The sequence below is a fragment of the Ambystoma mexicanum genome, chromosome 2p (assembly GCF_040938575.1).
Source record: "Ambystoma mexicanum isolate Mex_15411 chromosome 2p, UKY_AmexF1_1, whole genome shotgun sequence".
In the NCBI taxonomy this organism is placed as follows: domain Eukaryota; kingdom Metazoa; phylum Chordata; class Amphibia; order Caudata; family Ambystomatidae; genus Ambystoma; species Ambystoma mexicanum.
The window spans coordinates 419,592,335-419,619,472 of NC_090923.1; the positions used below are offsets into that span (position 1 = coordinate 419,592,335).

The 27,138-nt window shown below is 45.2% G+C and overlaps 1 protein-coding gene across 4 annotated transcripts in view; it reads right to left on the minus strand.

Moving 5' to 3' along the window:
- Positions 1-27,138, minus strand: part of FLNB (filamin B) — a 626,251-nt gene that overhangs the window by 41,557 nt on the left and 557,556 nt on the right. For all 4 annotated transcript variants that reach the window (XM_069643780.1, XM_069643779.1, XM_069643783.1 and 1 more), the window contains 3 exons: positions 16,107-16,373; positions 14,350-14,487; positions 14,043-14,158 (listed from right to left, as the gene is read on the minus strand). In XM_069643780.1, coding sequence (XP_069499881.1) covers positions 14,043-14,158; positions 14,350-14,487; positions 16,107-16,373 — 521 coding nt within the window. The remainder of the gene's footprint in view (positions 1-14,042; positions 14,159-14,349; positions 14,488-16,106; positions 16,374-27,138) is intronic.

Sequence of the window (27,138 nt, forward strand, 5' to 3'; positions counted from 1 at the left end):
CTAAATTTAGTGACCAAAACATTTAGAGACTATTTGTTCCACCTGACGTTCCCACTCCATGAGGTGCAAAGAGCTGCATGTAGGAGAATATAGCTCAGGGATCTGCAACCTTTGGCCTTCCAGATGTTTTGGACTACAAATCCAATCCGCCCTAGTCATCAGTCAATGATGAGGAATCATGGGAGTCGTAGTCCAAAATACCTGAAACAACACAGATCACCGAAACCTGATAAAGCTCTGCTGAAGCCATTACTCAATAAGACACTGAACGCCGCTATGCTTTACATGCAAAAACCAAATGTTTGGCACACCATACGCAGTTTCTGCCGCAGCTGCACTCCCTACTTTTTGTATTGTGTCATGTTCACATAGGTGTGCACTGTGCACAAAGAACTTGCCCCAGGATTCCGAGCACAAAGGCTCTACGTTGCTATCGCCTATAACCCTGTCAATTCCGTCCCAGAAAATAGATCGGGCCCTTGCACGCTAGCCAGATGTTGTTATGCTAGGGGAAAGAATAAATATTTAAATAACCCTGCCCCGAAGGCAAAGCCTCGCTCGACAGCTACAAGTGCAGTATAAACAGACAGCAGCAGTTTTATGAGACGCATTTTATTTTGCAGAGACTCTAGTATCCGTCGAAGCTTGCAGCTGTGGCTTTTCCCCCAAACAGTTGTCAACTTTTCTTTTGATTCTTAACTGTTCAAAAAACGCAAAGCAACAAGAGAGAAGGGAAAAACAAATAAAACGACCCGTTAAAAAGTAGCTACAACCCACCCACTTGTAAAGATAAATGGTTCAGAGCATTCAATTATAATGACATTTCCATCCGTAGATTCTTGAATGAGCCTCCTCTTGTGTTTTTCTATCTGGGAGGGTGGGGTTATGAGGTCATTGCGTAACGTCTACATATAATGCTCCGATTACTCATTACTAACCTTCATTATTCCTCGTCCTACTCTTCCTCATTAAACTACTTAACGCCAAAGGCATCCCCCTTCAGACAGGAGCATAGTCCCAAAAACCTTTTAAAAATAAATTCTTACCCGCTCCCTTTAGCATCCAGGACACAAGGATTCCTCAATCCCTAGGAATAACCTGTATTATACAAAGAAGGGAGAGGAAGCTGCCTGGAAGACATGTGTAGGCACATTCAAAGAGGTGGGGTTTTCCCAACTCTTTAATGGAGACACACATCTCTCCTATGCCAAACCATGATGATGCAGGACTCGCACCAATGGGAAAAGCGGCCCACAGACGCCTTCCATCAAGCCACACTGCCATCCCAATTTACACATGATAACAGGCATTGCTAAACCAGTTCATTCTGCAAAATGTTAGGCTATGTTATGGCTCTATGAAATGTCTGGTTTATGCAGACAAAAGGATAGCGGAGAAGAATGCACAAACTAAAGAATGCACAAACTAGTTTCTGCACAAACATCCCTAGTTCTGAACAGAGATTCTGAAGCCGCCTGAAGCCTACTCGTCTAGTGGCAATGGGGATGGCCATATTTAATTCAACTTCAATCTGAACACAACGTATTCAACTGAGAATGAGGTTGCGTAACTGGAGGACGCCTATAAACCAACCAAAATATCTTAACAATATACTTGAACAGCCAAAACACCTCAGCAGAAGGATTGCAACCGCTCCCTACGCAGCCCAAAAGAGTCCACTTTCAGAACTACACAAGCCAGTTAAAGGGCAGATGACATATTCAACAAGGGTCATTTCCAGTATCCAGAAACAGAGCCAGTAACATTTGTACTCTGCTTTGACAAGCTTTCCCTGGCTCTCATCAAGACTGAATTTCTCAAATACTTTCAGGGTCAATGGAGCCGGGGCGTTGGAACGGCATGTAGACTTTCCATTGAGCAGCCAATCAAAACAAGCTTCTTTCTGAAAGCCCTCCCCCTTTGTCATCAAGCATGTACTCCATTTTGAATTGTGCGGTAGCAACAGAGCTCAATTTAAAGATCTGTTTGTACACCGTGTAAATCCATCTCCCATTTTTGTTAGGGACCATGTAATCTGTTGATGCAGTTTGCCTTAAGATTTTTATGACAAACGTAGAAAAGTAAGCCTCTGTGGTGTTGAGTGCGTTGTCAAATCTTCATGACCAGCCAGCAGGAAACAAGCTTTGTATTCCGTGCTGCATTAAATGAAAATATGACTGTGCGTTGCCCTTGTAGACAAGACCCAAATTCCACTGCAAAGGAGGAAGGAAGAATTTCAGTGCTAGAAAGGTGTTTTATACTTCTCTTAATGGTCTTCGTATTCTTCCCTGCTGATATTCTTGGACCCTCAAGAGCATCCAGTGACCCTACACAGGAATTTGTAGAGCGTGATGGTTTAAAGCCTTCAAGATTCTCAGTAGCCAGGAATGCCAGCTGACCCATGTAAAGCAACGGTAAATGCTAGAAACCCTGGCTCTTACAGAGGGGTGTTACATGAGTCTTGATGTTCAGATAGGCAGGGATGCTGTAGACAACAATCCACTCCTGATATGATATGGCATTTATAACGCGCCTATACACAAGTGCTTCAAGGTGCGACGAGGCAAGGGCGGGGGAACAGAGGGAAGACAGACAACAATCTTACTAGGCCAGGTGGCATTGAGATCGCACAAGTGCAGGGAAGGGGGAAGGGGAAACGTGCAGAGGGGAGGAGGAGGGGGCAGTCCAGTACATGAATAAATAGAATAAAAGCAATAAGTAAAAGGTGCGTGAAGGTGAATTGTTCTGTTTCATGGCACTCAATGTGGTGGATAACTCAGGTAATGTCCCAGGGCCCATACCAGACTGGGTAATTGAACCCCCCCCACACCCGGTGAGGGGCTTATTGCCATTAGTACCCTGGCCCTTTAGACTGGTGTGTTAATAGTGTCATTTCTCAGTTGTGAACCGCTACAGAAAAAAATAAGATGGCCACCATGGAATGGGATACATAGTCCTTTCTCTGTTTCCATTGCAGCCATCTAAAAAAGTAAACAGACAAGATGGTCACCATGGAAAGGGAGAAGGTACTGCACGTAGTCCCTTCTCGATTTCCATGGTGGCCGTAGCATCGAGGGACGCAGCGGCGACCGGTGCCTTGTCGGACTGGTAAGGACCCGGCGAGGGTCAAACAGATCGCTTGTTGCAAATTGATTGACCCACGCCTGGTACTAATAAAGGGTAGATCTAGGTGAACAGATTTGGCATGGCAGAGGTAGAAGAGGCGTGACTATGGTAGATATTTGATACTGCAAGTTGTAAATGAGGGGAAGTTACAGAAATTGGCAGCATTACATATGACATTAATCAGGACCAAATATGCTTTCATTCACATGGGCGCACATATCCACAGCTGTAAATCAGTAAGTCATTTTGTGATGTCTCAGTAACCTTTTCCCAGGAATGAGAGGTTTAATCTGAGTGTGAATGTCCTGATGGAGGGCATGATGAGGGGGAATTAAGAACAAGCACTGACAAAGCAAATTGTTCTGGTTTGTTAAAAGCGTGCATGTTTCTATTGTTATGTGAATGAATGGAGGAGTCTGAGTATGTGTATGTATTTTGGTGGATGGATACAGCCTTGTTTGTGGTTGTATACATGGTTAGTGGATGGAAGAATTGTGATTGCGTGTGGATGCCTAAATGAATAGACAGTACGTTTTTTGTGTGAATGGTTGGGTAATAAATCAGTGTTGCATGGATGAATAAATGAATGATGGGTGAGGTTGATATGTGTTGTAACCTAGTGCCTAGATGTAGGTTAGTGTTTGGTATGCCATCTGCTATTTGAGCTGTGTGTCTGTGTGTCTGTGTGAGTGGGCAGTGGAGATTGGAGTGTTGGTGTGAGGCCTGGAATGGGGTGAGTGAGGAGTCCAGGATTGACGGTTGGGGTCTAGCAGGGAGAGAGCCAAGGGAATCAGAAGCGCATCACCTGATCTCCTGTCTCACCTTTCCTACTTATAATGTAACAAAGAAGACTTACCTTTTGATAACCCTGGCTCTGGAGTGGTTCCCCAGTATCCTGCTTGCGTTATTAACCACTCCCAAGTTACATCAATATGCATATGGATGGATTGATGGGAACTGTGTGTGTAGGGATGAATAAGCTGAAGGTAAAATGTGCAGTGGGTTGTCAGTTTACCTGCGTGTGCATGTGTAAGATAGGTTGGTCTGTGTGGATGACTAGACGGATGATAGTTTGTCGATAGATGAGTTTGTATTCATGGATAAATGCAGTGTGTGTGTATATGGATGATTTGATTGTGTGTGCATGCGTGGATAATTGTGTGCGTGTGTTTGGGTAGAGGCTAGTTGTCCTTGTTGATGGATGTGAAGTACATTTGTGGGTGGATGGATGGGACTGTATTCTGTACTATGGAGATACGTGTGTGTTTGAGCTAGTGGATGGAGAGGGAGTTTGTGATGGTGAGTTTATGGTTGTAGATACACGGGTGGCGATTTTGTGTATGCTTGCCTGTGGTTCATTGGATTGATGGATGAATTGTGCATGTGTGTATAGGTGGATGGTGAATATGTGTAAATGGACTGGTGGGTGCTGAGCAGGAAGGACAATGGAAGTGGTTTTACCTTAAACTCCACTTGATGCTGCATAGGTCATATTTGTGCATATTATGGGTAATTGGTCTGGGTGGGTGTGTGAATGGCAAGCAGAAATCACAGGAACGGGGAGGGAAGGGAATGCCAAGATTGGGGCACAGAGAGATCCAACACTAATGGAGGATGCAATGGGCGGCCTTGTACAACTGCAAGGATATCTAGCCCAGGGTAGGAGTTTGGGGGACTCTGGAGTCAGGATAAAGAGTGTGGGTCAAGCATTGTAATAAGAAGGGGGACAGAGAACCAGAGTGAAGAGGCGGATCTGATCTATAATTAGTTTGAATAAGAAAGTGGTGATCTATTCTGACAGAGAAGATGAAAAAGACTGAGGCAGAAGCATTGGGAGTAGAGGGGATAACACAGTCGGGTGGGAGTGAAGAGAAGGGAGCGGGTAACAGCACAGGGGAGTGGAAAGGACAGTGGAGAAAGCAACACAGGTCAGCAAAAAATAGTGGAGACCGAAGTGGTGAATGGGGGCAGAGGGGGGGGAATCGGGGGATTCCATTATCAGTTGCTGCAGCTTCATAGGATAGCAGTCATATTACGTAGCAAGCAACAAGGAAGAGAAATCCAAAACAGTACACTTTGCCCACTGAAGAGCATCTGCCCCCAAACTCACCTGGCCTAAGCCCTGCCCACTTCTTAGCCCTGCCTCTTCCATTCTGCTCTCAACTTCTCTGGTGCTGGGGTGAGGACATGTGCTCCATGGCAAAGTAAGTGGTGCATTTATAAAAGTTGTATTCTCGCACTGCAGCGTATGTGTGCCCACTCCCCCCTCCCTTTGTTCCGGTTGCTTCCTTGTTCGTTGGCCCCCCTCTCTCCCTTCCTCCTAACACGCTCCGATTGGTTGGGGGACCCTTTAAATCATCTGGCCAAGGCACCCCCTGCCATGGCAGGCCCCTCGGCTAAGGACCGCTTCAGTGGTGTCTGCCGATGTCCGCCGTGGTAGCACCTAGCCAGAAGCCCTCGATTTGCTGCAACTGTTCAGGTAAGTCAAATCTGGGTGCGTTGTATTATGCTGTGCTCAAAAACCTAGCCTTCCCCTCCCCCTCTTTTGGGAAAGTCGAGTCTGGGGTTTTGTAGTGTGCCATTCTCAATTACTTAGCCCACAACTTGGCGTGCACCACTTGGACGTATGTGCTCCCTTGCTTCTCTAGCCGTGTGCACTCCCTCACATCGTAGGTCCCCACATCCTGTTAGGTTCCCCCCTGCTGCGTTTCTCTTCCTTCCTGTTGCATCTCAGCCCTTCCCACTTTGATCTATTGAGCCTCATCATGATACTGGCGGTAGCTGTGCCGGTAAAACCGGCACGGCTGCTGCGGTATAATTTATTTTCCGGCACCCGCGAATGGGCAACTACCGGATCATTATGGCCTTGCTGTATCCGGTTATTGTCCATTCCCAGGCGCCGGAAAATAAATAATGCTCCCTATTCCCATTTGAGGCCCATTGGGCTCAATGGGAATGGGGAGGTCGGATGCACCAGCACCATTCGTGAATGGTGCTGGTGCATCCGACATGCTCTGCTCGCGGGTGCCGGTATGCCCACCAGGTCAGACATGGCGGGCTGGAAGGCACATGCGAGCAGAACTCGTCGTCTGCCGGTCCGGTAACAACGGTACCAGTAGCTTACCGTTACCGTTGTTACCGGATCGGCAAACTTATAATGAGGCCCACTGTTTACTATTCTAACACTGTCTCATGCCCCACTGTTTTTCTGGCATTATTTTGCATTGCCTGCATTCTTTTTCTAGTTTCCTGCTGTGTTCTGTTCCTTGTTGACTGTATGAACTGTGTTGCTTTCTACGATTCTTGATATTGTGTTGCTATCTGTGGTTTGTGGCATACCATTTCAATTGCCTGCATTCTTCACTTTTATGGTCCCTGCTGACCTCAGTGTTTTGCTTTTGGTCCTTTATTGAATCTGCTTTTTCTACTTCTAGGCTCCCTCTTGTGCTCTTCTCTTTCGGATGCTTCTGTACTGCATTTGATTTATGGGTCTGTTCTTGTTCTTTTTTGTTCCCCCCCTGTGCCTGCCTCCTGTCTGCCCCCCTGCATGACCTCTCCAACCCCCTACCCCTCTTCCCTCCCCACACCTCCCATGGTCCCCTCCATCTCACCTATCGTTTCTAAATGGTTTTCAATCGACTATCCTATCCCTCTCACTAAGTCTGGCAGGAAGAAGCTCAAAAGGGACACCCTGGTCTCAAACCCAGAACTCCCTATCACGGATACCTATACCAGTGCTTCCTTCAGACAGACCCTTACCAACATACTCTTTGTTGTCCCCTCTCCAGGACTATGGACCCACATATGGTCTCTGTTTTGTCTCCTTTTTCCTCTTCTCCCATTAACGGTGGCACTCAGTGGAAGGCCCTCCTGGCCCCCTTCCACTACTGTAAGACCATCATTAATGTCTACTTAAATGGCACTGTCTTGGTCCAAGGCACTCAGGCCAATCTCTTTGATAGACGCTTCCCGTCCCTTAACTTCCTCTCCCGCCATCCCTTCTTACCTCTCTCTGGCTCCTTAGCCGCCTCCTTCCTCTGCCAACTCTTCGGCACCCCTGCTGCTTCTCTGCCCCCCCCCCCATGTTCCCACCCTCCTCTGCCACCCATATGGCACTCTCTTCTCCTTCTCAAACTACCCTGCCTTCTCTTCCTATCTCCTCTGCCCATCTTCGGGCACCTCCAACACTTCTGCAGGGTATACCTCTGGCCAGTACCCCTTACCAGAAGTCCTTCAAAATGTGGCAACCTGCTCCACATCGCTACTCTCAACTCTCGTTCAGCTGTCAAACATGCCTCTGACATCTTCCATCTCCTGGAAGAGCTTGATTTGGATGTACTCTGTCTCATGAGACTTGGTTCATGGCCAGCTCTGTCATGAGTTTTGACACTCTCCTTGCCTGATGGCTACAAGATCCTCTCCTAACCCAGAATCAACCGTCCCGCATGGGGGTGTAGCCTTGATTTACCCGGAATGGATCCCTTCTTCTATCATTCCAATGCAGCACTATTCCTCTTTTGAATGCCTAGTCTGCAGGCTCTCTATCTCTCCTAGCCTCTCCTGCACTGTGGCCACTATCTATAGGCCGCCTGGCCAGGTTGCCCTCTCCTCTGAGTGGTCTGACCTCTACTCCTTGCCTCTACCTCCCAAAGTCTTCTCCTCAGAGACTTGAACATCCACCTGGATGCTAACAAGCTCTTCTACAGAACTCTATTTTTCCCCCTGGCCCGACTCCCTCTGCAGGGCACACCATGGATGTTCTGATCTACTCAGACCTCCCCTTCTCTAACCCTATCACCACTCCTCTCTCGGAGTGATCACTTTCTCATTTCTTTCCACCTCTCTCGCTCTTCCCCGCAGGTTCAGCCGATTCCAGCACTGCCACCTACCTTCTCGGTCATCCGACCAATAAAGCGTTGGTCAGTTGAGGCTTTCCCCGCTACTTTCTCTCCTCCTCCTGCACCTTTGGCTGACTCGCACCCCGACACAGCCCTCACTAACCTTCATCTCTCTATCTCCAACACTCTGGATGTCCTTGCCCCTGTCATGAGGATCAGCTTGAAGCCCGAATCCAAGTGGAACTCTTAGTACGATTCTGACCTCGCTGCCCTTAAACGCAAGTGTAGGGCGGTGGAGAGGAAGTAGAGGGCATCAGGCGCACCCCCTGATAAACCGGCCTGCTGCTGTTCCAAAGGCAGGTAGACTCTCTGTTCTCTCTAAGAAGCAAGCCTACACCCAAGCCTGCATCTCTGCAGCAACTAACAACTCAGCCGAGCCTTTCCAAATCTCCAAAGAGCTGGACAATCCTACTCTAGTCTCTACCTCTCCTGTCCCCTACCAGGCCCTCTAAATGGCCTTTGCCTCATTTCACTACCAAAACTCAGGACATCCTGTCCACCCTCTCCTCCTCCTCCTCTCCTACTCCTAGCCTGTCTGAGGTAGTCTCTCTTCCTTTCTCCTTCTTTCCCCTGTTCACCCCTGACAATGTTTCTAGATAAGTCTGATCTATGACAGTCTCATCAAAGCAGGTTCTCACCTGCTCATCCAGAACAATCAAGGACCACATCGACACCCTTGCTCCAGCCTTGGCCAATTTCTGCAATCACTCCTTTGCTACTGGAACTTTCTCTCCCTCCTCCCCCTTTAAGCACGCTCTTGTGCACCCCCTTCTAAAGAAACCCTTGGTCGATCCTTCTACTCCGGCTAACTATCGCCGGTCTCCATCACTCATTTCCTGGGCAAACTCTTTTAAAAGCTGACCATCTCCCAGCTTAATCTACATACTGAATCTGTTGGTTGCCTCCATGACCACCAGTCTAGCTTCAGAGCTGCCAGAAGCACTGAAACGGCTCTCCTGAACACCCGTGAAGACTTGCTCTACAATCTTGACTCTAATCTCCCTTCTGTCCTCATTCTCCTCGATCCTGCTCAATCCTCTCTGTGACAACATTGGTATTACTGATCAGGCCGTGGCCTGTTTGACCTTTCTCACTGACTGACCCTCTCGAGTCCAACTGGGGCCTTTCCTTTCTTCCATCTCTCTCTCTCTCTCTCTCTCTCTCTCTCTCTCTCTCTCTCCCTCTACTTGTGGTGTTCCCAAGGGGTCTAACCTCTCTCCCTGGTTCTTCAACCACTACCTGGTACCTCTTGCTCACTGCATTGCTACTTTCCGCTCCAATTTGCAGTGTTATGCGGATGACACTCAGCTCTGTCAGGCTCCCCTCAGCTACCTCTGCTTCTTCTCTCATAATAGACTGCAAGGCCGCAATTCAGGAATGGTGTGCCGCCAATTACCTCTGGCTTAATGCCAGTAGGACTGAGATCCCCCTCATTGGGACATCCACTCCCTCCTTTCCTCTCTCTCTCTGTCTGTCTGCCCACTCTGCGCCCTCTTCCTGCTCCTTCCTGTGAGGCTAAGAACCCTGGTGTCATCTTCAACTCCACCCTCTCCTTCTCTACTCACATCTCTGATGTCTCTAAGAAGTCAAACTATCAGCTGCACCTCCTCAGAGGTACTCTACCTTTTCACACTTTCCCCCAGAAGCTGTCTCCAGAGCTCTGGGTCCTCGCTAGGTTGGACTATTGCAATCGCCTCTATCTAAATCTTCCTGCCTCTACTCTTACTTTACAACTTATCCTGAACAGGACTGCGAGACTTATCCTTGGCCTCAATCCCAGGGATCGTATCTCTGCAACTCTGAAATCTCTTCACTGGCTCCCCGTGGCTGCAAGGATCAACTTGAAGACCCTCTGCATCATCCAGAAGGTGCTCTGGGGCCGCTCTACCTCCAACTTTCTCTTCCAAAACATCTTCCTTCTTGAGCTTTCTGCTCATCTACCTCCAACTCTCTAAAGGTGAGACTCTTCTCCAAGCAGAGAGTTGGGGGCAGATCTATATCCTCAGCTGGGACCTTACTCTGGAACACCCGCACTGCCTCTCTCAAACTTGTGCAGAACCACCTCTGGTTTGGGAAGCAACTCAAGACCTTCATTTTCGCTTCCTCTTTCTCTCTTCCTCTCCCCTGCTGATGCACCTGACTGCTCCACGCACTGGTCACCCTCTGAAATCTGGCACAGGCTCCTGCATATCCAGTTGCCCTTGCACTGGCTCCGGGTTCGCCAGCACTTAAGGGTCTGTATCTGCAACCCTACAGTCTGTTCTCTCTGTACTTATGAGCCACCCGCTGGATGCACTTGTGAGTTAACTGCACTTCCCCCTTCGCCTCCCCCAGCACTTCTCTTCCCTGCACTTGCACGATGTCAATGACTCAAAGGCCTAGTAAGATCGTTATTTTGTCCTCCCTTTTTTTCCCCCTCCCCGTCTTGTCATGCATAGAAATACTTGTGTACAGGCGCGTTATAAATGCCATATCATCTCACTAGTCAACAATAGGGCCCCTATGAAATCCACAACTCCCAGGTTCAGGAATCATTTATTAAAGGTCATGCATGTAGATCGCCAGATGTAAAATACTCAGATATTGCAACACATTGAGAATAGAGCAGCCCCTCTAGTCGATGGTCTGGACAAACACTAAAACACCTCTTCAAGGCATTACAGATGTTATAATGACTCTCCGTGGGTTAAACAACAAGTTTACGGTGCTGGGTTTGAACCAGTAGAGCTTTTTGGCAAGTAGGCCCAGCATCCTTCATCAATAGGCTCAACTACACCCAATAAAGAAACCTCTGCCCATCCTTTGCAGACTCCCCAAACCACCTGATTTAAGAAACAAAATGGGACCATCTCCATCAGATTCCCGGAACTGTGGTGAAAGCAACATAGAATCTTCAGATTCAAACTGAAGAAGCTTAAATTTAGGAAGGCTTTGAAAATGCAATTTTTCTGTGAAGCCTTTCTGAGTTGACCACCTAAATCATTCTCATCAGCCTGATCTCGGTTCGCTCTTGGAAGGTCTGCTGCTTGTGCATTCTAGAACACAACTTGTCTTTCTGCTGGGAGGTAATCCTGCAGTTCCATGTTTTTGACTTTTCCTATTGTCCCTACTCTTTCTTCCCGCTCCCTTTCTCTAGGCACGCTCAAGTGACTAAGCATGTTGCACATTACAAAACTCCAAATAACTAGAAGAAAATGACTCGGCAAAGACCAATGCAAACACAAAAACCTCAACTGCATTCAACAGAAACCCCTTTGTTCTCAGTTGCAAAGGTTTTTCAGAGTACTCTAGAAAGATCAAAATCTGATGTTTCATAGGATGTCATTGAAACAAGTTTGGCAATGTCATGCCGCAGAGCCTGAATGTGGAGAATGAAACCTTTCTAGGAACACGAATAAAGACTAACCTTCCATCTTTGCCTTAAGAATCCTCCCAGATGAGTGCCCCAGCAGTATTTACCCAGACCAAGGTGGGAAGGGTTGGTACAGAATCTGCTCCCGATATGGAAATAATCCCCATCAGAGACAAGAACTGCCAAACCCATGGCAAGTACTCACCATGACCGAGCTGACGCGCTGGACCTGCTCTCAGTGTGTACGGGTGGGTATTGTTGTACAGTTGGCATTTCTCTAAAAGGAAATGTTCTAGACTGTTATTTATTAAACAGTTTCTTACCCACGTGCCAGGAGTGAAAGAATAGGCAATCACATGTCTGCTTGTGCAGCCAAATATTGTGCAGTAGCAGGAAAGAGATCTTGCTGTAGAAACCCTAATACACACAGCATCGCTTGCATGCCCAGGGTTAAGTGCCACATCGCTGGTCAGACGCTTACAGCCTGCAACAACAAGGATGCGCTTCCTGGTGCATTGTGTTCCACATGGCACATGCACCGCTCCCTAGAGAAAGTCTAATTACTGTACCACTTATAAGCTATAAGTCAGACAGAGGACATAGCTGTGACACCAACTCCTAGGTCCAAGTGACTCACAGGCTAGACACTTTGGGTGGTATGAAACAGGTGCCCATTACTCTATATGAAGCTTGACACCAGAACTAGCTAAAGGAAGAAGAGACTGTGCTTATGAAAAACCCAGATTTTATTAGCTCTGCAAAAATAGAAAGATGTTTTAATGGTATGAAACATGGTTAACGAGTTTGCTATTGTAGGCACTATGGCAGAGATGACCATATAATGAAAGGCTGGAACCAGTGATCCAGATAAGATTTTGAAGTGGCATTATTTGACTCCCTATTTTGTAAAGTTGGGAGTAGAATTATGTTTTAACTGGGATACGGAAATGTTTTTGTAATAATGTATTTCTTTGCACCTAGTTATGCATACAGATTAAAAGGCACATGTTTACTTCTTCCAGCCATGCAGTAATAATAGCAGTTTCTTACCGTAATACAACGTGCACTGCTGGATCAAAAATATTAATATATTAATGGAGCTGTGTACGTGAAAGCAGGGGCACAAGACCATATGCGTCTGTTTCCCATTTTTTGTTGGGAGTATGTTTACTCCCTGTTTTTATTTTTTGGGAGCATTTGCCAATTTTTAGGGAGTAAAATTGGCCGGTACACACCTTATCTGTAGGGCTAGCTGGAGCCGACAAAAAGTTCAAAAATCAAGAATCTTATTTTTTTAAAGAAGGTTGCTAGGACTTGGTACTTAAAAAAAATATTCTACAGCTAATTAGAGGCTGGTGAAGGGATGGGAGAGGAGGTGTCCAATCGTCCCACATTCTCAAAGTGAAACAGTAATATTTGATAAACTGCAGATATTTGATGAGATGCAGTTGCACTGAAAGATAAAATGGCTTCTAGTCGTCAAGCCAGGGGTGGATAGTTGCAGAGAACATTGGCGTTTGATGTTGTGGAGGCAGGAACTTAAAGTGCCGAATGTTGATGTGTGCATGTCAACAGGAGGTATCTCAAACTACAGGCTGACCAACAAGCAGAAGCAACAAAAATTTGTGATGTGAAGCATCGATCAGTGGTCACTTAAGTGCCAATGGCCTCCATGCAGATGCTGAACAGAGATGGCATTATCCAAAACCTGATCTAATCAAAAATGTATCTGAGCTTGACCAGATTGAACACTAAAGGTGGGAAGGCAGAGATCTGGGGCACCTCACATGACAGTAGCTATGGTTGGGAGTGAAAAAGGAGCAGACCGACTGACTGCACACATTTATACAGATAGGACCACTCCACAAATCTGAATGTCGGCCAGGTGACCAAGTAAGCAGGTATGGTTGAGAGTGTCAAGAGCCATAGAGACTCAATGCTAAACTCTTAGACCTCCATGCTGCATCTATTCTTCTGGGCTTTGTTGAGACCTTAGGTTCGTCGATCAAGCATCTGCTCATCTATGGGCAACTGCATCATGGCTAGTGGTGGCCCTGGGCAACCTGCTCCTGTCTTCCATGTTGTGAATGTCACTGCACTGACTCGCTAAGGTCAGTCGGTGGCTTTTGACACTCTCTGCCTAACAGCTTACTTCATCGCCTAGCTGACATCGACATTTGTGGAACAGCCCTTTTGGTTTGCCTGTGTGCATATCACGCACGTGTCGACTGCCAGTGGCAATTGCCTTTATAGGCAGAGGGACTCTGCAAGATGCACAAAAACCTGCCGTGCTAAGAAGTGTCAAACGGGCTTGTGCATATACACTTGCGTAGCATTGCCAATATTGTCAGAAATGTAAAAGGAGCAGTTTTAGGATGCATCCAGCTTCAATGAGTTCTAATGTGCCCTTATGTTGAGATGGAAAATGAAGGAGCAGATAAGACATACCAATCATGTGCTTCAAGAGGTTTAAAGTGCAGCTGAGTAGATGCCTTTTTCTACAGGGGCCACAAACAGGTATCTTATGGCCAGGGAGAACAGCTTCAGATGTAGGAAAGATGTGTGCTGTTAATAGCTAATGCATGACCCTGGAACCAAAGCGTTTGTATAGTACATTGCAAAAGATTAAGAACTCTCCATTGGTACAATGTCATTGAAGGTCTCACCTGAAGACTAGTAACGGTAAGTCTGCGTGCATCATCGGACGGAGCAATTATCGGAACCATGTAGGGACTATCTGGAATATGTTCATCGTTAAACTTTATGGATACCTCATAATCGCCTATAGACAAATGAGGAAAGATTAAGCGAGGTTAAGAAAGATATTACATGAATTGCACAATCTGCATTTGTACTGTCAATGAATTGACAATCTCAATGAACCAGCAATGCTAAATAACACTAAAAACGAAGCAGTCTTTGGAGCCAAGTGCATTTGGCACTATGGCAAGGCAATACTTGACGTCCACCCACCAGGTTCTTGTGCAATGTACGAGACACCACAGGAGCCATCCTTGCGGTCCTCAAAGGAAATCTCTGCCTTGCTTGGGCCTTCGACAGCGACGGCGAGCCCACCAGCCCCTGCCTCTCGGGTCCATATGCTGAATTCCGCTGATAAGTTAAGATACAAGATAAAATGAATGAGGCTATTGCTATATTAAGACATGTCAAACCGAGGATACATACATGCCATGCAAGACTAAAAATGGCCCTAGAGAACATGCAGCACGAGTTACATTAGCTAGAACAGGTTATCTTGCTCTGATATACATGATAGGTTTAACTGCAAAAAGTGGACATATGAATGAAAAAGATATATCTATATTTATTAACACATCCCTGGAACAAATCTCAGAGGCCAGCCTGAATACACGATGAAAGCAATGCTCAAGGTCAAAGTGAATACAGTCTGCCAGGGATGCCAGGGTAAAAGTGATCTCACTGCAGCCTGCGAGCAGACACACGGTGCTGCAAAAGTGAACCATTATCTTACAAAGGAGGAACACATTTAGGTGCAAAAAGGTAATACACACTAAGAAACAAATCATCAAGGATGAGCCATGAATGGCTGATCGAAAATGGTGCAGGCACAGGTCTTCTGATGAGAGCAAAACAGGCTAGCAGAGGTTGGGCCGAGGCTTTTGAAACATATAGAGAACAGACCACTGATGCAAGTAGCTAGGGTGCTCATTGCAAGGCTATGAGACCAGGCTAAAGAAGAGCCTTCAAAATGCAGGGGTTGAGCATCTGGATGTCAGGCCATTGCAGACTGCAAACCTGCAGATAACAGCTGCACAAATTGATCTAATCATGTATCGCATATTTTAGAAGTAGAAAACAATGAAGTCGTTTGAACACCTAGCATTTTAGAATATTCTCAATTATGAAAAGGCCACAGAGCACTGGAAACGGGTGTTATTTTGTTTAGGATTCAATGTACAAATAGAGGCATTGTGATGACTGAAATGCCAGCATTCTAATTCATTTCAAAAACATTCTGTGTTGACCATGACTGCGTGGATATGGAAGGGGATTCAATCTTCAAAGGAAGTTATCTTTGCATGTAGCGCCATGAAATCCTGAACATTTACTTATCCAATCGTAAGACAAAAATCCCGGAAGCACGCATACCTCCCAAGAGCATTACAAGATCGACCCCAAACATGGCGTCATTAAATGCTGCTTCAGACATGTACTGAACTCACCTAGACTAAAATTGGTTCCTTCGCAACGTGATGCCGCTTACCAATGTTTGATTGGAGTGGAGGGAGGAAGAGGTGGTGAGGGTGTGACTGCTTTTTGTGTGCAAGTAAAGTTCAGAGATAGTCTTTACAAAACAAAACACGAGTTTTGGACAAGTGGAGACTACATCTAGCTTGCTGACTTCATGTGCGCTGCTCTCTCTCCTGCCAGTCACAAGTGGAGGCTACACCTAGCTTGCTGACTTCAAGTGCTCTGCTCTCTCCCCCGGCAGGTCCATGTGGAGGCTACACCTAGCTTGCTGACTTCATGTGCTCTGCTCTCTCCCCTGCCAGTCACAAGTGGAGGCTACATCTAGCTTGCTGACTTCGAGTGCTCTGCTCTCTCCCCTGCCAGTCGCAAGTGGAGGCTACACCTAGCTTGCTGACTTCAAGTGCTCTGCTCTCTCCCCTGCCAGTCACAAGTGGGGGCTACACCTAGCTTGCTGACTTCATCTGCCACAGCATTTCCACAGCTCTATGGAAGCTCACCTGGAACTCCGGCTTCTCCTCGCTGCAGTCCGGGACCGCCGGCTCTCACTTTGTTCGCACCGCCTTCCCCCAGAGGTCCAACTGTGAACTGGAAGGGACTGCCTGGAACATGCTGGCCCCTGTACTTAACGTCCACTGTATGAACTCCCATTTCTTGAGGTACAAAGCGAACACAGTAGGTGTTTTTGCCAAGGTCCAGAATTTCAGCATCATTCACTCTTCCGGAAGGGCTGGTGACCTGGGCTGTCATATCACGGCTGTCAATTTCTGAAAAAGCAGAAGGCAGGGGTTTGCTTATGATTTAAACAATGCAACAACCAAATCTACAGGCATGGCAAATAAATGCTCTGCTCGGGTCCAACAGTGCCCAACAGATATCTAATTACATCTTAAAGTAATTAGCAACAAGCTTCAATATCTACATAAAAATGAACACCCGCTTGAAGTCAATTAGTGTTCCAAAGAGAAGCGTGGTGTACCGACATTCTTCTAGCGTAGTTTGTGTTCATTCGCACTGCAGAAGGCAGAGTGGATCCAACAGTTAATGACAATGGAGTATTGCATACACATCACCACAGTAAAGACATCTGATAGATGTGAAGACATATATGGCAAAAGTATGCTTTTATGACCCGCAAAGAAAGTGCAAAAAGAAATATCCTGCTAGGTTTGTGGGGCACTACAAAAAATATCAGGCATTACTAGAATAAAGAACGATAACTGCACCCACATGCAAAGCAAAGAACGCAAAGAAATATGACAGTCTGGCACGGACAACACAATCTGGCAGCTAATTTTTGCAAATTATAAATTACCCTCATAAAAATGTCCCAATACTAAAAAATGTAATAACATTTTAGTCACCATGATAAAAAGTGATCACCAGCTTCTGAGATAAATAATTAAATCTAACTGTTTCCTGCTCATCTGCTTAATTTTATGATCTCGGATCTGTAGCTCCACAGATCTCCTAAATTGTCAAAGTGAAAAACCACATACCTATTGGTCATCGAAAATTGAATTATGTTGTGCACAAAGAAAAGCAATAAGGATTTATAAAATACGTTTACTTAGTAACGTACAATCATGTTCCCCGGGTAGACAATACATGGTTTGGATATAATACAGAGTCGGTTTCCCCTTTGAACAAATCGTAACCATTATAAGCGCAGGATCTGCCTCGTTCCAGTTCTGTAGTCAGCATGTGAAAATCAAGCTGCAACTTCAATGCCAAAATAATGCTGGGGAAACATGAAACTATAGGAACATATGCAACTTGCTTACACCCAAATACGATTAATACCCAGTTGCTAAGGACTCCTTTCAACTTGATTCCATTATTTCAAATAGAAGAAAAGACTTCCATTATCCAATTGAAAGAAACACCCATATCTCCCCTGCTAACAATAAGCACCAAGGGTAAACCAAAACACCTCCCTCGTAATGGAATATATTCTGGAAAATAGAACTTAAATTGCATGGGTGCTACATTTTCAGATAAATAAATGCAATAATAACATTTCAGACCATCAGGTCATCCAAGTATGCGGTATAATTAACAGTGCATGACATGTGTGTTACACAACGCAACCAGTGTCACAAAGCACCCGCAAACAAGGGCATTAATATGAAAAACCAAATTATGTTCATCAAGTTTTTCCAAAAGTAACTGAAAGCTACAAAACACATATGCTTCCAAATCTGCATACATTTTAGAACCACCCCGATCCTTGATTTTCACTTTTTAATATGGTGAAAAAGTGCAAAGGAACGGCCACCATATTATTAATCTCAATTCTAAAATAACTTTTCATAAAAAAGCATGCTGGATATTTCAAAAGAGCACATTTTGCCAACCTCAGACTTCACATGCTCAGTGCTATAACGCACCCGCCGTCCCTACAGACCCTGCACTCAACGGCGCGGCTTTTGATTGGCCCCAGATGTAAAATGTCGATTGGAAACGCCCTCTCCGTTCACAAGATGGAGGTTCTACAAGCGCATGGCGTGGGGTCTGGCTTAAGTGAGTCGGCTCGATTTTCTCCCGCTTAACCAACAGGGAGCCGCTCTCAGAGAGGGGGAAGAGGCTCTCCCAAGAAGCAGCCAGCTGGAACCAAGAAACTACAAGAGCAGGAGAGGAGAAAAGGAAAGAGAAAGACAGTACAAGGAGATTATAGACTCTAGCAATAAAGAAATGAAGTGTGGTGAAGGCAGACAAATTAGATGACAGAGTTCATGCAACGTGCCCTTTATGAGGGTGCAGCATTTCCTTGAGATAATGCATGATGTAGTGGAGTCATCCATGCTGTGTTGTGGTATTGCTTAGAGAACATTATTTTCCATACTTCTGTTACCTCACCAGGCTAACATGTCTAGTAGCCGCCAGGTTATTCATGCTCCTTTCTTTTACGTCACTTGTTTCACCTCTGGCAGTCGCAGTTCCGCAGTCAGTCATATTTGCCCGTAACACTTTTGTGCCCAAGTCTTCCTGCTAGTATTTTCACAATCCACCAACATCCCACGGTTTCATTATTTCATGTGCATGGTGGGGCTTCCTGGATGGCTATTCCTTACACAATATCTATCCCTTAGACAAAGACACAGTGGCAGGTCAAATGTGACACAGCAGTGTTGCACCAGAAAACAGCATACCTGGGTGGGAGGTTTGGGTCCAGGCTAAGGAAGCCATGGAAAGTTTGATTTTCGGGAAGAGATGGCTCTGAGGCAAGGAGAAAGACATGCCGCAGGCACGAGTGCACATGAAACACCCAACTTCAGGACACTGGAAATATGGCCATGCCAACCCTTTCATTATAATGTGCCTGTCCTCTCAAAGAAATTGCTGTCTTAATGCACACCCCTATAACAGATCTAGACACTAGCTCTTGCTTCCACCTCGTCATATCTTCCCTTCTGGTGATATGGGAGCGGCCTGCTGACTACACCATGTTTAGGAACTATTTTCAGCTTCTCAGATTTCTGCAAGGCAACGTGAAGGGGCTGTCTCTGCTCTGTTGCTAAAAAGTTATGGCAGTGGTTGCCCCTGAACTACCTTCAGCCTCAGTGAGTACATAACAATGACATCCATTAGTGGTTACAAGTATACCTCTGCCAGGGCTATACATCCCAAGTTGAAAGCTATTAGTCAGCCATAAAAAGTCACTTGTCATGTCAATTCTACCCATGCGCACAACGTACTGTTTTTCACTCGCAGGGTCAATGATCACCAATGCCTAGTGGCAAGTGCCCGTTTGGAATCCTGCTTCCACCATGTGCAGTCCAAAGAGACACGTGAAACTGTAGGAAGCCTACTTTCCTATAAAAAACATTAAATGTGCAAATGAACAGGAAGGTTTTTTTCATGTAAACTTTCTTTCAGGAGCCCTCATGCACTGAGGAGAGAGGCTTATAAATACAGATGTCTCGTTTCACCTATATAATTAAGACGGATTTGGAAAAAAAAAAGTGATAAAATAATACTAAAAGCCTACATTTTCCTGCCAGTCATGTGGCTTTATTTCAATGTTTCATAACACAAGTGCTTTTTAAAAAAAACAAATCTTTATTAGTATATGAATCTTCACAAGTGCAATCTCACACTATGCACACAATTATCTCCAAAAGATCTTACCAACAATCAATTTACCCAACCCTAGTGCTTTTTAACGAGGATTTATTTAATTGAAATGATCTATTGAAAATATAACAGAGTTGATTTTTAAGTGACTTATGTCCATTCCACCAGTTTCTATTTGCGCAACGTTTCGAGCACTCATGCTTTTCTTCAAGTGACCAGTGGATTCACTAGTGGATTCACATTTTTCACATTATCACCATAAATTGATCATTTTATCCTGATTTGGGAAATAGGTGAATTGCAAGAATAAGCACAGTTCAACGAAAATGTTTACACAAGTGGAATTCACACTAAATGGTCACTGGAAACCATAAGGCGTGGTGAATACCTTTCAGTGGAACATGAAAACGGTGTATACTACATTTAGAACTACACGGATCTCTGCTATAGAAACTAAAGACATGATACTACATCACGTTTACTTGTCAAACATTATTGATTAATAAACACAATCTGTTTGAATATGTATTAGTACCTTGTGAGGGACCATTAGATTGTTACAATCAATTTGATTGGGTCTGGCCGGGTCGTTACCTGGCTGGGTAAGACTTACCTCTGGGAGGGATGCACGCGGCGTCCCTCACTATTCCTTTCCTTTCTCCGTCTGGCTGTCATGGAAAGGGAGAAGGGACTACGTGTAGTACCTTCGTCTCTAGCCATGGTGGCCATTTCTTTCTCCAGTTGAGAAACTGTTGCAAGGCTGTGTCCCAACTCGAGACCAATTGCTATTAGACCCTGGTACAATGTGCCGGCATACCAATAGCAATAGAACCCGAGGAGGGGGGGGGGCATTACCGGTCAGTCACTGCCTCTGGGGCTATGTTAAAGCCTTCGCTTTGCTATTAACCAAGTGGTAATGCCCCCCTCCCTCAGGTTCTATTGCTTCATTGAATGAAAAAAAGCACCACCAGTAACTAAAATGTAATCCCACATAAGTCTGAACTTCAAACAAAAGCAATAAAATATAGTACATTCTCAGGCCAGACATTTTAAAACAATAAATCCACTAAACTTGTTTCCTCTGGTCTCAGAGTATTGGGTGGCTGGACATCACTTCCAGTACTTGAAACTTAACTTGGGCCACTGTGTGACTGTTTAAAACGTCGCAAAATGGGCGATTTAGTGTTTTAGAGCCAGTGCATTTTGTAGTTTGCATGAGGCTTTTTGAGAAGGTAACTTTCCACGGTACTCAGGACTGGGGTCCATCACGCATACTGTTCGACCACTACTTGCTTTCTATTTTTGATGTTTGTAAAATCTGTCATCTAGTGAGGGTATATCACACATTCTTCGTGTCATTGAGTCCATTGATCAACAAAATCAAGTTAATTGTGCATAAACATTTGGGCCCTTATATAACAAAAATGTATCCTTAGAACCCACTATTTGCTGCAAAATGTAATACAAGTTACACAAATGACTGCTCCGTGTGGACATTATCGACACGACAGATATATGTTATGCATTTGATATACGATAGATGTATTCTTTACCACATTAAAAGGCCGCCTATACATGTCTCTCCTGCAGGTGCCAATGTTATCTGAGGGGGGAGGCGGATACTGTAATGCATTCTTAATCAGGTGTGCTAGGTCAAGTTTCAAGTAGTTGAAGTGATTTCAAGACACCCAAGTGGTAGAGACCAGACGAAGCAATGATAAAGATCTGAAAGATCAATGTATTTCAATGTCTGGCATCAGGCAGAATTAACTAACTTCTATCCTTTACTGGTTTTATTTGAACTTCAGGACGTATGTGTTTTTAGATTGTAGTTACATGTTGCACATTTCGCCCATTCAAGACACATTGGACAAGATGACATTTATCAACAAATGTTTGTCGCGAAAATGCGTTGCAGTAGTATGTGTTTTATTTCTAGAGTTCACTTGAAGATATAAATATTGTCAAATTCTGGATTCAGGTTTCACTGAAAGGTATTTACCACGCTGCATGGTTTCCAACGCTGTGTCAGAACGTTCAGTGTGAACTCCACTCCTATGTGGTTATATGATTAATTTAATTTGCACTTACAATCATGGCTGTTGGAAAAAACGTTTGTTGAAATGCTCCCGTTGCATAAATTAGGTTACAATTCCTCAATGTATGCTAATACGCTAACACAAGAATGTTAATGCTCAGAAAGTTGTGGAAAAAGAAACTGGTAGAATGGTCATAAGTTACTTTACAATCGACTCCGTTACACTTCCGACAGATACTTGCCACATAATAAATGAAGCACCCATGAAATGCACCAGTTTTATGAAACAAGCGTGTGCTCTTGAACCTTGTTTCATCATTTCTCTTGGATACCATCTCACCACCTTCCTTCAATCGGTTCCTGGACCTTTTACACATGCACTATTCTTATCCTTCCCTGCTTTCTTCTCGCGCTAGTCTACTCCCACAACTGTGATGTTCCCCCTTTCTCTGCTCCCCCCACCTCTCCTCAAAATCTCGGCTATTCCTCCTCTCATCTATTGCTCCAAGTCTCTCCTCCAACCAACTCCATACCAGTGCTTGCTTCTTCTATAAACACCCACTGGTCTCTCCTTTTCGTCCTCCATGTTTTGTCCGTCTTGTCATGTCCCAAGGAAGAATTCTAATGTAGTTTGTTTCAGGTGCCAGCAGTTCAGTTGTTTTATCAGGAATTGGAGGTTTCCTGTGCTTTGGCAGGACTCTTGTTTAACAACTTTGGCCTGCTCCCTCTTTAACCACAGACTGAGGTTTTGGAAGTGTTGTCCTCCATTTTGGAATCATAATGCCGTTGGAGACAGCCATGCAACACTCTGGCGTACTGCAGGCTGCATCAAACTAGACTCTGCGTCAAGCGACCCCAGTCCTCACATTCTCACTCACTCACTCTCATGGTGGCACATAGAGCACCAAACATGAATTTCATAGGGTCTATCTTGTGGTTGGTCCCATGTGAGGGTTGCGATTGACATATGCCATCACATGGCTTGTGGTGGCACCTGGGCCCCACTTGTCAAAACACCATAGAAGCTGATGGTCAGGCAGGGACTTTGTCATACTGTACATTTCCTTAAAAAGATATTCCTATAGGATTCTAGTGCAAGGCTGGAGATGCACTAATCCCCTGCTAGCATTTGGTTATAAATGTGCTGGTAGACAATTATTCATTGATTCATGTTGGAACTGTTGACAGGCTAAAGCTCCCTTCCATGAGGGTGATGACATCCATCCGACTAGGGAGCGAGAGCCTTTCCTCTAACCGTCTCAGGAGCACACACCGCTCGCACCCAGCTGGAAGACTCTTTGACACACTCGTTTCTAGCGCTGAGAGAGAGAGACATAACCTGCACATTACGGTTCCAGCACAAAGGTAACAAATCTAGGCAGCCTTGCTCCAGCCTCCGCATTGCGCTTTATTCTATGTGGACATGCGGCAACTTTTGACCGTGCCATTCTGTTGCAGATTTCAAACATAATGGAGCGGGAGGCTCCAGTCCATGCCGGGCACATTTTCGAATTGTGCATGGCTTCCTTAATAACATCTTAGTGCCCTGCATCTACAGAGAGACGCCATGCGACTATTGCACAGCTTCTCCAATTTAAAGGTAGAGTTAGCAACTGGTTGTTGCCAACATGTATTTTGTTTACAACCTCTGGATTACTATGCTAATGCCGGTTCGCCTATACTAATTCCATATGTTGATTTCACCTTTGAAATAGTAACGTCAATTTGTAAACGTGAAGGAACGTATCTGATCTTGAGCCCCAGACACGTGAGTGCGTACATTTGGTGTTTTACACTTTTTGGTGCACTTCTTTTTATTAGTGCAGATACATATAAGGTGCTAATATTTCAAAACTGGATCGCACTGCACTACTTTTTAACTGTAACTCATGGTTTTTGATTAACCTCGCTCCATGGTTTAGTGGCTATGCTCTCTGAAAGCTCTATACATATGTCTGCTTCATGACACATTACTAATGGTTTTACATTGGTTTTTATCCGGTTCTTTTAAAATAATGTTTCTTTGTTTTTTGCACAAGAGGTGAATATTTCCCACAGGCTCCCTCTATAGAAGGATTGGTTTCATTCACATCGCTCTGTTTTCACAGACTCATGAGCCCAATGCATTGTGGACCTTGTAGCTGCATGCCCCAAGAGTCACGGGACACATTATTTTGAGGTATCTTGATTGTGATCCTGTGGTTCCTAGTGAGACTATGTTTCTTTTCTTTTTCTCCTTTTTATTATTTTTTCTGCACCTCAGGGGTCATGACTTCTACTGGTCCTGAGGAAGGCGGAATGGCCCACTCCGCCGAAACGTAGTTTACTCGCACTTTTTGTTTTATTCGTGTGCGAGTATGACACCTTCTAGATTCATCCTGGTGTCACACGTAGACCCCGAGTTTAGCTAGTAGACCCTGAGTTTAGCTAACCAATTGAAAATGCCCCCGATGGAACTGAAAATTTATAATTCAGAGACATATGGTTTCAACCTCTGAGTGGGGGTCTATCAACTTCAAAATTTATATAGTGTTGACTATTCTGAGAAAAAGTTTTTTCAAATGTTCTTTTCGAATGTGTGTATATAACTGTCTTTTGCATTGTATGAAATTCTGTGTACATGAACATTGATATTTATTGGTTCTTTTTTGTATATATTGTGCTTGATGTGGAATTAATGTTGAGCTAATAGTGCTTGGTAAGTGACAGACCTTGCTTATGAGTAATAACTGAAATAATAAAGAGTTACTTCTGTATAATGCTTAAACAGAAGTACGAAATGGTGATTTTTGTATCATGTATCCCAATGAAAACTTAGGTGGACACAGAAAAATGTAAAACACATACCTAGGAAATACTTTAGATAGCTTGTGCCATATTTCTGGCATTGAGAAGTTTATTATAAATTAAATTTATACATATGTTTAGTGAACCTGTCAGGACACTTTTTCGTTTTGTGGAAGACGTTTGAAGCCTGACTGTACTGAAGGGCCCTTTTGCCAGGGCACCCAACAACCCTGTAGGTAAGTGCATTTCTATAGGTACGTTAGTATACTTCGCTGGTCCGCTTGTGAATCACCCATCACCTTCTAAAGCCCAAGGTCATTACTGCTGGTGTCCAGCACTTCATCTAGTTGCATTTGAGACACTGATGACATATTGCCAAACTGACATTGATACATGGTCCCCACGCACCTGCTTGATTCTGGTACCACAACCGCCTACTTTGCCTCACATAGTTGCCCAGACCGCCAGCTGAGATGCCTACTCCCTCCACTGACCGAGCCTGTTCAAGCTGACAGGCCACAGCAAGATGACTGGATTGAATTTCAGCTTCTGTTGCATACAGAGGCACCAAGAAGCCTGCCTGACACTGTCGAGGCTACTTAAGAGGCTAAGCCAGTGAGCACATGCAGTAGGTGTCATTTCCCAGCCATTCCAGTTAGCGTGGCTACTTAGCCTTTCTTTTGGTTGCCTACAGATTAGTTAGGATTCCTTTTCTCATAGTTTCGATAACAGATTAAAATTAAGCATTTACATGTATTCCCTATGTATTGATTTCCCCTAAGAGTTTCCCTCCCACAGTACAATAGTCTGCATTAACTGATTTCATGAACGGGTGGGTTTTAGTGCTGGGGACAGACCAGTGTTTAAGTAGATATTTGTATAGAAAATTACTTGGACATACCTTTTATTTTGGCACATGCCATGCTATTGCTGGTGAAGGCTTCTACTGCTGAAGCGTATTGCCTACTCTAGGCCCATGCTTACAATACAGAACCGAAGGTGGCATACACCATTTGTTTTCTGACAGAAATGCCACTAAGCCAAGTTAAAGTATACATCATAGAAGCCTTTCAACTCCTTCCTTCCTCTGGACAGTATTGGATAACATATGTCTTTCAGACTAAAGCTATATGCTATATCAAAAAGAATATTCTGCATGCCAGATGTCACGACGTTCAATCATCACTAAACAGGGTCTCCAAAGGTCAAACATCAGTTGAGACACAATATGCGGATGCCTTGCAGCTCTTTTTCAGGCTACCCTCTTCCTCCTCCTCTTCCTCCTCCTCCTCCTCCTCCTCCTCCTCCTCCTCCTCCTCCTCCTCCTCCTCTTCCTCCTCCTCCTCTTCCTCCTCCTCCTCTTCCTCCTCCTCCTCCTCCTCCTCCTCCTCCTCTTCCTCCTCCTCCTCTTCCTCCTCCTCCTCCTCTTCCTCCTCCTCCTCTTCCTCCTCTTCCTCCTCCTCCTCCTCTTCCTCCTCCTCCTCCTCTTCCTCCTCCTCCTCCTCTTCCTCCTCCTCCTCTTCCTCCTCCTCCTCTTCCTCCTCCTCCTCCTCCTCCCTGTCTATCCACAATCCTCAAACCATCAAGGACCACATTGACACCCTCGCTCCGGCCCTTGCTGATTTTTGAAATCATTCATTTGTTTCAGGATCCTTCTCTTCCCCTCTGAAGCACTCCCTTGTGCATCCTCTTCTTAAGAAACCCACAGCTGATCCTTCCTGTCCGGCTATCTATCACCCAATCGCCATTACTCTCTTTCTGGGAAAACGCTTGGAAAAGCTGACCATCTCTCAGCTTAACCTTCATTCAGATTCTGTTGGCTGTCTCCATGACCACCAGTCTGGTTTCAGAGCAGCAAGAAGCACAGAAACTGCTCTCCTGAACATTTGTGAAGGACTGCTTTCCAACCTTGACTAACATTCCCTCTGTCATCATCCTACTCAATCTCTCTTCTGCCTTCAACACAGTCAACCATAAAATCCTGCTCAACCGTCTCCGTGAGAACCTGGGTATCACTGATCAGGCTCTGGCCTGGCTGACCTCTTTCCTCTCTGATCAACCCTCCCAGGTTCAACTGTGGTCCTTCCTATCCTCTATCTTCCTCTCTTCCTGTGGTGTTCCCCAGGGGTCTAACCTCTTGCCCTGGCTTTCCAACCAATACTTGGCAACTCTGGCCCACTGCATTGCCACTCTGGTCAAATTTCGAGTGCTACGCTGACGACATTCAACTCATTTTCAGGATGCCCTCGGCCACCTCCTCTCCCTCCCTCATCGCTGATTGCCTAACTGCCATTCAAGATTGGTGTGCCGCCAATTATATTTGTCTGAATGCCAGCAAGACAGAGATCCCCCTCACCGGCAACCCTTCTCCATCCTTTCCCCTCTCTCTCTCTCTGGCCGGCCTCGCTTGGCCCGCCTTCTATCCCCACCTGTGAGGCTAAGAACCTCAGGGTCATCTTTGACTCCACACTTTCCTTCTCCGCCAACATCGCTGAGGTCTCTAAAAAGTCAAACTTCCTATTGCACCTCCTCAGAGACACTCTTCCTTTCCTCTCCTTCCCCCAGAAGCTCACTGTCTCCCAAGTTCTGGTTCTGTCTAGGTTGGACTATTAGAAAGAGGCTGTTACAAA